Source organism: Gambusia affinis, linkage group LG19 (assembly GCF_019740435.1).
Source record: "Gambusia affinis linkage group LG19, SWU_Gaff_1.0, whole genome shotgun sequence".
NCBI lineage: Eukaryota > Metazoa > Chordata > Actinopteri > Cyprinodontiformes > Poeciliidae > Gambusia > Gambusia affinis.
The window spans coordinates 24,375,254-24,388,034 of record NC_057886.1 but is presented as its reverse complement, the minus strand read 5'-3'; the positions used below and the strand labels follow the sequence as shown (position 1 = coordinate 24,388,034).

Genomic DNA, 12,781 nt, shown 5'->3' with positions numbered 1-12,781 from the left:
AGTTAGAACCGAACCGCCCGGACGGTTCTGATGATGGGACGGGTTAGCCCGGGGCTAACAGCTCACATAGACTTTAGGGCACAGGTGTCAAACTCCAGTCCTCGAGGGCCGCTGTCCAGCAGGTTTTAGATGTGCCACAGGTACAAAACACTGGAATGAAATGACTTAATCACCTCCTCCTTGTGTAGATCAGTTCTCCAGAGCCTTGCTAATGACCTAATTATTCTGTTCAGGTGTGGTGCAGCAGAGGCACATCTAAAAGTTGCAGGACAGCGCCCCTCGAGGACTGGAGTTCGATACCCCTGCTTTAGGGAATAAATTAATTAGATCAGAAATATAAAAAAAGATTCAGCAGAAAAACTGAAAAATGACAGAAATGATGAAAGGAGCCGGAATCATTCATGTTATAAATTCATATTTATAATATGAATGATTTTCCTCAGAAAATTAATTCCATATTTTCCAGAATCCGGAACATCTTCAACTGAAATTTTAATTTAAAAAATAATCCAGGCAGATTTTGTTACGTTTATTTAAGGGTCAGTAAACGTTTCATGGTTCCATCCTCATCCTCATCATCCTGGACCCGCAGCGCCACCTGCCGGTCCGTCCGGTCATCCTGCTGCCGTCCAATGAAAATCAGGCTGAGGAAAACATTTCCTGTCCAGGTGAGGTTGAAGCAGGAAGTTGGAGAAACAGCAGAAGAAGAAAGTCCAAATGGAGAGGAGAGACACCAGAACCAACCAGCAGATTCTGGCCCGGTCCAGTTCTCAGTGCCCCCTATGAAGTGGGACTCAGTCAAAGTCACATCAGAGGTCAGGGGTCAGAGGTCAGGGGTCAGAGTTGGGACAGAACGGTCCTGGGTCATAACGTCACATCCAAAATGGCCGACTGGTCACTATTTAGCATCCTGCTGCTAAAAACTACAACAAAACAGATTCTTTTAAATGTACAGTAAAGGTATTTTTGTTGGAGATATTTGTTAGAGAAATGTGTTTTGTTATGACTTGTTGAAAATTCAGTATAATCCCTCATGTTCAGGGAAACAAAATTATTCCCAAACTTTACTTTTGAAGAAAATCACCATAAAACCAAGCAGCTTTCTATTCCACTCCCACTAAAAAGATATTCTTTCATAATCATGTAATGACTTTCTGCAGAAGAAATTCTAAATAAATATCAATTCCTGCGTTTTGTGACTGAGATTTCAAGACAATAAACATTTTTTAAATTGTGATTTTTCATGAATGTTTTTAGAAAGTTTTCAAAAGTGGATCTTGTGTAAGAAATTTATTCCATCATCAAGTTTTGATAGAATAAAATTTGATCTTCTAACAGCGATGAAGAGTTAAATTATGATACATTTAATCCTAAGTTTCATTCACAAATACTGCTTTCTAAAAATCACCTCCATTTTTAAAATGAAATAATTTTACATCACAATCTTTTTACCAACATGATAATATCTTCCTTTAAGATTCATCTCGTGTTTGTGACATTTTGTTTCTCTTTCCTCAGTTTGTGATTATTTTTATTTCTTCTTTTTCTGCTCAGTTTATCAAATCAAACTTTTTATTACTAATGTTCCTTGTCATGATATTTTCTTTGAATTTTCTGTAAAGACGGAAAAAACAACAAAATTGCCATAAATCCGCCTGTTGACTCAAAACGCCACGTGCAGCAATGAATCGTGGGTAATACACTTTGCCATAGTCCATAAAAATGGAGAAGGGCAGATGAGGAGAATGTGAGACACACTGCGACCTTTAACCTCCAACTTGAACGAGGGAGGGAGGAAGGGGATTTGGACCGGGCCGAACCTGAAAGGTTCTGGTCAGGTTCACAACCAGATCATCCACAAAGACACTGAAGCGGATTGGATCAGAATGAGGTTCTGGGGAAGGAAGCGGATCGGTACTGGGAACGAGAAAGCAGCTGAACTCCTGCTGACAGCCAATCAGAAGGCTTCTCACTACTGGCTGCTTAGAGCATCGACCAATCACAAACCGGCCTCGGCCTGGAGGTCCGATCGGTTCCGACCGAGTCCGAGCAGCAGATTCACTGAAAGACTCCACTGCTGAAGAAAAACCGTGAGGGAGTTTAAAGAGCCAGAAGGACATTAGCAGCAGAAAGCTACGGGGTGCCATTACTGCCAAAAACTAACAGCAATGACTAACTTTATTTATCCTCTTATTTTTATTCAAAGTTGCATTTTCACCATTAATAAATGTCAAACTAAATATTCAGTTAGCTCAGAGCTAGCTGAGCCAGTGAACTGCCTGGTTCTCCATCAGAACCCAGTAACACAGACAGAACCAGTCCAGTTGAAACATCCAGTTTTTATTATGCCAGCGGGCAGATCACCAGAACCGGCTGGTTCTGGTTCTGATGCAGCAGGAGGCCCACTAACGGTTCTGTTGGGTTTCTTCAAGAAGACGGCCGGTCCGATCACCTCACCTGGAAAACAGAACCAGGAAAAAGTTACCGCTTCATTCATCAGAACCGGTTCTGATCCTGCTGGTTCTGGTGCTCAGAGCAGGAACTTCTGACCCGACCTGGAACCGGTCTGGTCCAGGACTTAGCGACGTTCCGAGCGGACGGTACCTGTGCTCACTGGGCCGGGCCCGGTCCGGGCAGCGCCCCCAGCAGGCCGTTAGCGGTGGTGAACAGGTTGATGGGCGACGAGCCGTCGGTGATCAGAGTGGACTTCAGACCCAGAGACTGCAGCATCTTCACCTGCAGAGGAACACGGCGCCTCGGGTCAGAACCGGACCACGACCGGATCGCTTCCGGACCCGCCCGCAGCTTCAGAACCGTACCTGCAGTTCCGGCCCGGCCCGGGCGATCTCCTTCAGGGTGTCGCTGCCCAGACTCTCCATCATCTGCCTGAAGCGCTGACTGTCCAGCTGAGCCAAACGCTCCTGCTTGTCCACCTCCAGAGCGTCCAGCTCCTTCTTGTAGCTCAGCTCCTGTTCCCGCGCTTTAGCCAACCGCTGGAGCTCCGCCTCCTGAGAGGCAGCAAGACAGGAAGACGTTTAATGTTGGAGCCTCTTCTAATGCCCAGAGCCTGCAGGAAGCCATTCTCAAAACTTTGGAGCTGATTATCCAAAGATCAGAAACAGAAGGTGGGTTAAACTCAAACAGGAAATGGTACGACAGGAAGTGCCATGACGAGAAACAGGAAGTGTCCTCTGGTCCTGGCATGACAAACAGGAAGCAGCAGTGTGAGCGTACCGCCTCGATGCGCTGGGCTTCGGCTTTCAGTTTGGCCTCGTTGACGGCGGCCTCGCCCCGGATCTGCGCCGCCTCGGCCTGGGACTGGGCCTCGGCTTTGGCCGCTCCGGTGCTCTCCACTGAGGCGCTGAAACGCAGCAGGGAGCGGGTCAGAGGAGAACCTCAGCCATCTGGATGGGTTCTGCCGGTGGGAACCCGGCTGACCCACCTCAGCGCCTCCAGCTCCAGCAGCTCCTTGCGGGCCCGCTCGGCCTCGGCCTGGTCGGTGATCCGCTGCCTCTCCAGCTTGCCCCTGGCCTCCTGCTCCAGGCGCTCCGCCTCGTGTCTGCAGGGACAAACGGAACCCAGTGAGCCAGGCCGACCCGTCGCGGCGGGTTCTGGTGACGTGGCGCGTGTCGGACCGGGCCGCCGCCTCCTGGGAGTTGGTGGTGATCTCGATGGCCAGCTGGACGCTCTTCTGCAGGGCGTCTCGGGTCCTCTGGTCCACGGGCTCCACGGACTGGATGTCCACGCTGCTGATCACCAGCTGGTTCTGGGCGAAGCGCAGGCTGGAGCGCACCGCCAGCTTCTCATCGAAGCCGAACACGGCCGAGCAGATGATCCGGTTCGAGTTCTGGACACACAAAGCTAATGATAGCTAATCTCTGGTTCTGACCCAGTGGGACAGGATTCTAGGTGGAAGCGGGTTCTGACCTTGTGGAAGTCGTCAAACTGGACCGAGGCGATGGCGCCTCGGATTTTAGAGGCGATGGCTTTACAGGCGTCGCCCACGAAGTCCGGGACGGAGAACAGCGCCGCGGCAACGGCCGGTTCTGCTGGGATCTTCACGTCAAAGTGCCTGAAAGACAGAGATGGACTTCAGAACCAGAACCGGGACAAATGTTCTCCGGTCGGTGCCTGGTTACCAGTTGTAGGACAGCTGCAGCTGCAGGCGGGCGTGGTCGGCCGTTTCTATGGTGATGATGTCGGTGCAGAAGTCGGGCCCCAGCAGCAGGCAGATGGCCTTGATGACGTTGGCCCGTTTGGGTTTGTCCCCGGACAGTGACAGGACGGTGAACTGCTCGTCCGGCCCCAGCATCACCATCTCTGGTCCGAACACCACCCTGCGGAGAAACGCCGCCGCCGTCAGCCGGTTCCTCGCCTGCCGCCGCCAAACGCCCCGCGGGCGGCGCCTCACCTGGCCTTCTTCTCCCGGTAGTCGTAGACCTGCACGGCGGCGTTGTGAGGGACCCTAAAGGTCACCACGCGCGTCTTGTCCCTCGGCCGGCCGTCCTCGCCGCCGTGGCGACTGGAGCGGTCGGCCAGCGGGTCGCGGCGGGTCGCCAGCAGCGCCTCCACGTTGGCAGGAAGTTCCTTCTCCCACAGCTCCTCGTCCTGGTTCAGCATGTAGGTGTGTCCGATCACCGCGCGCACCTGAGGTCAGGACGGGGTTATCACCATGGCAACAAGGAAAGTACAGAGGGTTTCAATGTGTAGCTCCAGTCAACAACGTTGGAAGCCCAAAAATAATCACAGCTGACAAGGTCAAAGGTCAAAGGTCATCGGTCCGGAAGCCCTGAAAGGTCACGGAGGAAAACCTTTGACCTGATTTTATTTTCTCAGTTTTATTAGTCGTAAAAATAAAGTTTGCTGTTTTTGTTCCTAGAAGGGCAGATAAACATCGACATCCGGGCCGGATCCATTCCAGGATCCATTCCAGGATCCATTCCAGGATCCATTCCAGGATCCATTCCAGGATCCATTCCAGGAAGAATGATCAACATTTAAATTTTTTGCATGTCTTTATTTATTTGCTTTAGAAAACATTTGTTTTTTCTCTGATTGTTAAAAAGACTTTGGGTTCAAGTGACGCCACCTCCCACCTGCAGGTGGCAGCATTTCTCAGCTACTTTCAGCCTGACTCCATCTGTAGTTCCAGTGGACAGAAATTCAGCCCTTTCAGTTGGTTAAAAGTAAAAATGATTTTGTTCTCTATGTAGATTCTGGAAAACAGTGAAATAAGCATCAGAGTGAGAACAGGACAGAACTCAGACCCTCTGTAATCTCCAGTAATCTGGATTATTAAATTGCTGAAAACCTTTCACAGAAGGTTGCTTTGAAACTGGCCTGAACTTTGAACTCTGTGACTAGAAATTAATATTTGAGCTTAATTATCATTTGACCTGCAGAATGTTTTAAGCCCCGCCCCCACCGCTCACCTTTCCAGTCTTGATGTCCCGGACGTAGATGCCCTCGTTCTCGTCCAATGGGATGGCGCGCTGCGTCAGGAGGACCTCCACGCTGGCGGGGGGGACGTACTCCAGGGGGCCGCGCAGCATCCAGCGGTCTCCAGGGCGACGTAGGATGCCGCTGCGCCGCGAGCGCTTGGCGCTGTCCTGCGTCAGCTCCTCCTCCTCCTCCTCCTCCGCTGCTTCCTCGTTCTGACAGAGAGAAGGAGCGCGGGGGAGGATGGAGAGAAGGGTTAATGCGGCGATGCATCGGAGGGAGGGAGGGAGGGGGGGGGGCGAGGGGGAGGGGGGCAGCGAGGGGGGGGGGGGCAGCGAGGGGGGGCAGCGAGGGGGCTGCATATGAAACCAGGACTGGAAATAAAATGTTTGAGAGAAGAAGAGGAAGAGGAGCATTATGGAGACATTTTGTTCTGATCTAATGATTTTCAGTTTATGGAGATAAAAAACAACAAAACTCCTGAACAAGGATGTTGGTGGTGGTGTCATGCTGTGGGCCTGGTGCAGAAACTGGATGGAACATCAGCCAGAAAGGGGCGTATGAATATATATGAACCTGTAGGTGGATTTACAAAAACGGCTTAAACAAATCCTATTTGTTTACGCCGAGTCGTTTTAATGCAAATTCAGCTTCACTGAACAGGTTCTGGTCCTGGTCCGGTTCAGTGACCTGCTGCTGGTTAACCTGATCTGCAGGTCGGTTGGATCTAATCCAGGTGGAGCTTTTCTTCAACTGAGGCCCGTCAAATGCAAACAGCCGGTGGGCGGCAGCTTCCTGCCATGAACCACACCCAGCGTTTCCTGGAAGCTGCAGTCAGAACAATAATCCGAGGCGTGGCTGCAACCTGTCAGCAGAAACCGGGTCTGCTGGTCCACTCGGTTTCACCGGGTCCCGAGATCCTCCAATCAGACAATTCAGAGGCCTGATCTGCTCTCAGGTCAGAACAGGCTTCCTGCTGTTTGTTGGATCCGTTTTTCTGCTTCAGCAGATTCACATTTAAATCTGTTTTCAGAAGCAAAGTCAGCTACAAAGTTCTGGTGTAAAATCAGAACTGACCCAAAGGAACATTTCATTAGACCACAAAAACAGAGCAGCTGGAGCTCTGAAGGAACCCGAGAGGGGAAAAACCCTCAAGACGGTACCGCTAGCTAAAAAGCTAGCTGCGCTAATGCTAAAGCCCTTAACAAGGTATTTGGTGGAAGCTAATGCTAATGCGCTTAACAAGGTATTTGGTGGAAGCTAATGCTAAAGCCCAGTGCCTACATGGTATTTAGAGGAAACAATCCAATTCAACCATGTCGACGTCCTAAAACATCAACGCAGATTTCAAACTTTATTTCACTGAAAGTTTGAAGGTGAAAATGCAGCTAAATCCAACAAGTAGAGAAAGACTGGTCTGGATGGCAGAAATTCAGAACATGTTAGCTTCAGCTCTAATCCAGAATAATAATCTGCATTCAGGACAGAATCGCGTTGCTCCTCACCTCCGTGTCATGAAAGGCCTCCACGGCCCGCAGAACCAGGCCTTCCTCCTCCGACAGCACATAAACGCTCTGGATGCCGTTTTCCAGCTCCTCTCCAGGCTGCAGGAAAAATGAGCGCTCCCCCTGCAGGACGGAACGGGAACAGCAGGTCCGTCAGGGCTTTGACTAAATCAAACCGCTGGGAGATTTACAGATTCATTTCTACCTTTCTCAGATCTTTCAGAGAAACATTTTAAACATTAATAATATTTGAGAAGATGATTTCAGACTGATGCTGTGCTCACCTTCACCACCTTCTTCTGGCCCAGCTGAGGCTTCCCGTCGGCGCCGACCGGGTCCAGGATCACGCAGTACTGCCTGCTGTTCAGGGTGGTGACGTTCACCACCCCCACCACCTCCTCGGCCACAGACGGGATGTGCGCCTCCCTGTCGGCCATGGTGACCAGCCACTCCTCGCCCGTACGCCGCTCACGCCCGCCGGCGTCCTTGAAGGGCCGCAGGGCGCGAACATGCAGCGCTTTCTGGAAACGAGATGCAGATCTCAGTCTGGAGAAACTCAAACTGTTTCATAAAGAACATCAGAGCTGCCTCGTGACGTTATAGGAGCAGGTTCCTTTGCACAGAGTTTAAACAGGCTCCGCCCACTCCCTCTCTAAGCCCCGCCCACCGGCTCTGAACATGGGATCTTTAAAGGAAACCGATTTTGCTCTTCCAGAAACTTTCCTTAAGATAGAAAATTAAATTTGAAAATCGAGGGACTTTTTGTTGTAACTGGATTTTATTGCTTTATTTCAGATCTGATGATCTGTAAAACAGATATTACTTATGAATAACATCTGGGTTTAACTGGGTTTCTCCCAGTTCTCCCAGTAACTCTGCTGGTTACTGGACATTCAGGTGAAGACAGGCTGGACGGACGGCTTCATTATTTGCTTCTGCTCGGCTTTCCTTTGTCTTTCTCGACAGTGGAGACGCTTCGCTCCTCACCAGCTGCTGCATCTAGAAACCACAGCTCTGGTTCTCCGTCTGCCTGAAGGAAAAAACCTGCTGAGTTTTAAACAAGCAGCAGGTGGAGCAGCAGGTGGAGCAGCAGGTGGAGCAGCAGGTGGAGCAGCAGGTGGAGCAGCAGGTGGAGCAGCAGGTGGAGCAGCAGGTGGAGCAGCAGGTGGAGCAGCAGGTGGAGCAGCAGAACGACTCGCTGTTCACCGTTTCAAAGGTTTAACCAGGTTCAGGGATTTCTTTAGTTTCTGTGAAAACGCTGCAGGTTTTGTTCCTTGGGTTCTGCAGAGCGCCGACCCGCTGGCTGGAGCCCGACGATGTTAGCTTCTGAGGAAATGCTAAGGCAGCGACCTTTGACCTGTCCTTGCTGCAGATAAAACTGGACGGCAGACGGTAAATCAGAAGATCCAGATATAAAATAAGAAAATCTGCCTGTGGATTCAAACCCAGACAGAATCCAACGTCACGCAGCAGGAAACGGTCTGAACACGTGGAGCTTCACAGGTCGGTGTCTGCTGGGGTTCTAGGGCAGGATGTGACTGACTCACATCCTGTGGTTTGTGGCGACGATCTGAGGAACAACCAGAACTCTGAGGCCTTCAGGCACCTAACAGGTACGGCGCCACCTGGTGGCGCTGAGCTCAGCAGGTCACAGATGAGAGGGAGGGGACACAGTGGAGGCGGAGTCACCTTGTCGGTCAGGATGAATGCGTTGACGATGTCGATGACCTCTTCGTGAGCGCCCGGTAGGTAAGCCCCCACCTTGCTGACCAGCCACTCCTCACCTGGACAACAGCAGGACAGGTTGGCCTTTAGCAGCGTCTGCTGAAGGCCGCTTCCGTCCAGTTGGACGGTTTGGGCCGTTACCTGTGACTCTCTGGACGCCGCCGCGGTCTTTGCCTTCCTTTCGTGCCCTGAGCCGGATGGCCTGGTTCTCCCGGATCACCGTGGCCTTGATGGTCTCCAGAACCACCACCTCCTTCCGGGGGATGTAGGTCCCTGAGACGGCGACAGGAACCGGAAAGACACAGAAACTCTTCAGGTTTCCCTCAAACGCTGGAAGTTTCTAACAGTTCCCAGACCTGTCAAAGTGTTGGGGGTGAAGGTACCGCCTGAAGCCCTCTATCCAGACCTAAAACCGGATGACCCCTGACCTGACCGCACCAACCTGGACCTTCGAACAGCCACTCGTCTCCGGCCACCCGCTTCACTTGTCCTTTGTCCTCAAAGTCCAGCAGCGCCTGGAGACGGAGCGCCGTGTCCGGGTACACGATCTGCAGCGGCGTCACATCCTGCAGGAAAACACGGAGCGTCAGACATCCAGAACCAGACCAGGACCAGAACCAGAACCAGCAGGTCCAGCCCGCGACGTTCCCCACCTGCTGGATCTCCTCTCCAGGGTAGAGTGGGAACGGATCCCGGGTCAGCCGGATCTCCAGGTCGGCGTGGCGCAGCTTGGCCTGACCCGATTGGTCGAAGAGGACCTCATTGTCGTCGTCCCGGGCAACGGGATTGGACACCACGCAGTAGTGGCGAGGCGGGACCATGATCATCCGGACCGGCGGGAACAGAACCCTGAAAACCCAAATCCAGTTTCAAAATTACTTTATGGACGCCAGTAGGAAGTTAAACAACCAGACGGATTCTGGAGAATCGTTCAGCCGGTTGGTCTGAACGGGTCCAGGCGGAGCGTTGGGTTTCCGATGATGCGTTCAGGGGAACCCGGAGCTGGACTCGCCTCTCGTTGTCCTGGCGGATGTAGGTGAGCGGTCCGATCTCCACGCGGGCGATGTTGGTGTTCTGGTCCAGGACGTGGATGTAGTGATGCGGCGGGATCCGGATGATGGACGAGTCCACCTGCATCTCCATCTCTGGTCCGCGGTTTCCTGCTTTTCTGGACACGAAGACGGTCAAGTTCTGTAGAGGACAAACGACTCCGGTTCATTCAGATCCAAACTGAATCCAAATCTGATTTAATAGTTGGACAAAAATCCACATAAATCAGTTGAACAGATAAAAACCATTTGATCTGATGGTTCCCTTTACTGTCCAAAGGTCAGTGGAACGGTTCAACGGGTCGGTTCAACGGGTCGGTTCAGTTAAATAAAATATGTGGTTTTCAGTAGTTTAGTTCAATAATTAAATTGCTCAAACCTTTATGTTTGAAGATAACTTTAATTTTTTTTTCTTTTACTTTTTAAATTAATTTGGGTTGAAATATAAAATATTTTAAAACATTTTAAACCCGTTTCAGTCTGGCCCCTTCTTGGTTTAGAAAAGTTACATTTATCCGTTTTATATCTTAACTCTGGTTTAAAGGGCCGGTTTATATTTCAAATATATTTTTAGATTTAACTGAATTTGTCTGGAAAACTGATTTTTAAAGTTAATTTCTCTCTAATTGATCATCATCAGAATCATGACGGAGAACCAACAGAACCTCCAGAACCAACAGAACCTCCAGAACCAACAGAACCTCCAGAACCAACAGAACCTCAGCATGACCACATTTTCCTCAGTTAAAGATCGTCTCCAATCTTCACTGCTTAAACTGTTGAACTATTCAACTTGAATAATTTCCACTGAAATATGAAACGTCTCTCCTGATTGGTGCTTCGGTCTGGGTCAAACAGGAAGTTGTTCCAGATCAGTTCCTGGTTCTGAAGATCGTTTCCAGCTTCATAACATTAGTAGTAATAAAAACAGAGAAAATGTTTTCCTGTCATAAACTTTAATATTTCAGCCTCTGAACCAATAAGCCAGATGCTGCGTTCAAGATCAGCTGGGAAATTAGAATCCCTTCCTGTAAACATGCCTGATACTTCCTGGCAGGACGTTCAATAAAAACCGACCTGCTTTTTATTTATACGTTAGCTGTCGGGCAGAACTTTGTCTCCCTGCTGCGGTTCTGCAGAGGTTCTGCTGTTCAGGGTTCAGGAACCGCTCAGATTCTGTAGCTCCGGTCAAACATGGAGGTCGGATTAACGGTGTCTTTGCTCCGTTTTTATGAGTCCAACTCCTGGTTGGGGGAAAACTTGGGTCCAAAGAGAAGGCAGAAACAGGTCTGCCTGACCAACAAACATCCGGTTCTTCGCACCAGGAATTGGACTCATCAGAACCGGTGGAGGTTTCATAGTGACAGAATCATGTCAGCGTTTTGACCAGCCTGAGAAGGTCAAAGGTCAACTCCTGGGCTGATAAGACGATGGGAGGAGTAGGAGGAACTCATTAGGAAGAGCAAACCCACCTTGAATTCCAGGTATTCCCAGAGCCACGCCCTCACAGCTGATTGGTCGGTTCCACAAAGCCTCAGCAGCAGCAAACACTCGCTAATCAGTTCAGGCCTGTTTCTGCTGGTGGCTAACGCTAACAGCTAGGTAACGGTAAATGAGGTTCAGGCCACCAAATAAACCTGATTCTGTTGTCCTCTATGGGAAAACATTAAAGCTGCAACATTTAAAAACCAGTATGAACTTGTTAACTAGTTATATGGACAATTGAAACCACATTTTCTTTTCTTCATTTTTTTACAGATAAAAGCAGAATATTAAAATGTTTTCTGCAGCTAATAGAACTAAATTAAATTCAGTTTTCATAAATAATAAAGTTACAGTGTCATTATGGACCAAGCATGTGTCTGAATGAAAAGGGTTAATTGAGTTAATCTAGTCATTTTACTGAAATTTACCAGACTTATGTGTGAATTAAAGCCATTACTGTTTAATTAAACTGTTAATTATTCTTTAAATGTTTATTTATATATCTTATTATTTAAAAATAAAAGAGGGCAGAATCCATTCTTTCTGGAATAACATGATAGTGATGCTGTGGTTGGTATGGTAACAAACTTTTCGCACCTTTGGACTTCCATATCTCCTACACAGTCTAATCAATACCAGCCGCTTCTTGAAGTGTAAAGAGAAATCTGTCAAGTCTCTTTTTCCTCATAGATAAACATAAAATTGTCCTTAAAGTGTTAAATTTAGACTTTGATCATAAAGATGAAGCAGAGCCGCGTTTTAATTCAGATATGAAGTTTTAACGGAGTTACGTAAAGTCTAAAGCAAAGCTGGAAATAAAACTAGTTTAATGTGGTGGACGCAGCGGGTTCAGAGCGGGCCCAGTGGGACGGTACAGGTCGGGTTCGGCTAGAGTTCGCCGAGCATAATATTTTCCAGAGAATGCCGGAAGTGTAAAAGTTGTTTCTTTTCTTTTCCCCTCAGCGGCAGCAGCGGCGGCTCTTACCGGATTCAGGGCGCAGCTCGGCGGGCAGACAGCAGCTCAGGCTGCGGATCGGAGAACCTGGACGAAGCTTCACGGCGAACCGGCACTGAGACCAGAACTTGTTCGGTTCTGGGAAGGGACGGAGTGGGCGTGGCAGCTGAAGAACGGGAGGGTCACGTGGTTTACTGTCTGCAGCAGCTGCTGCGTCACCAAGTCAGATAGAGGTTCCTCAGGGAGAATCACTGTAAAAAATAACAACTAAACCAGAACCTGTAAAAGCGACCGAACCACTAAACACACGAAGAGGAGGGCAAGACTTAAAAATTAAAATAAAATCCTTTTAATAATAGTGTGGGCGTGGTCCAAAGCCTGACTCTGCAGGAAGAACGTTCTTTCCTTCTGCTTAGTAACGGATTAACAGATTATTATAATTAATATGAATTAAGATGTTTGGTTTCCTGTAATAAGTGTTTATTCTGGAATTTAAAGGGATAGTGTTCATTTTCTCTCAGGCTGCGGCTGGTTGGTGGCGGCAGCTCAGGTGTGTCTATTTAACCGCAGATGAAAACTGTGGAAGTAAAAACGTGTCATCATAAAAATATAAGCAAAACGGC

At 49.2% G+C, this 12,781-nt stretch overlaps 1 protein-coding gene across 1 annotated transcript; it reads right to left on the bottom strand.

Moving 5' to 3' along the window:
- Positions 1 to 2,324: 2,324 nt before the first annotated feature.
- On the bottom strand, positions 2,325 to 12,346 carry LOC122821626 (major vault protein). The gene is made up of 18 exons (XM_044099719.1): positions 12,189 to 12,346; positions 9,682 to 9,860; positions 9,323 to 9,518; positions 9,112 to 9,235; positions 8,811 to 8,942; positions 8,634 to 8,728; positions 7,229 to 7,465; positions 6,945 to 7,067; positions 5,433 to 5,654; positions 4,412 to 4,647; positions 4,140 to 4,337; positions 3,928 to 4,072; positions 3,636 to 3,847; positions 3,443 to 3,559; positions 3,235 to 3,361; positions 2,820 to 3,008; positions 2,605 to 2,736; positions 2,325 to 2,457 (listed from the first exon to the last, which is right to left on the bottom strand). Exons 2-17 carry the CDS (start codon positions 9,810 to 9,812, stop codon positions 2,611 to 2,613), a joined length of 2,610 nt encoding a protein of 869 aa, XP_043955654.1. The 5' UTR covers positions 9,813 to 9,860; positions 12,189 to 12,346; the 3' UTR covers positions 2,325 to 2,457; positions 2,605 to 2,610.
- Between the last annotated feature and the right edge of the window lie 435 nt (positions 12,347 to 12,781).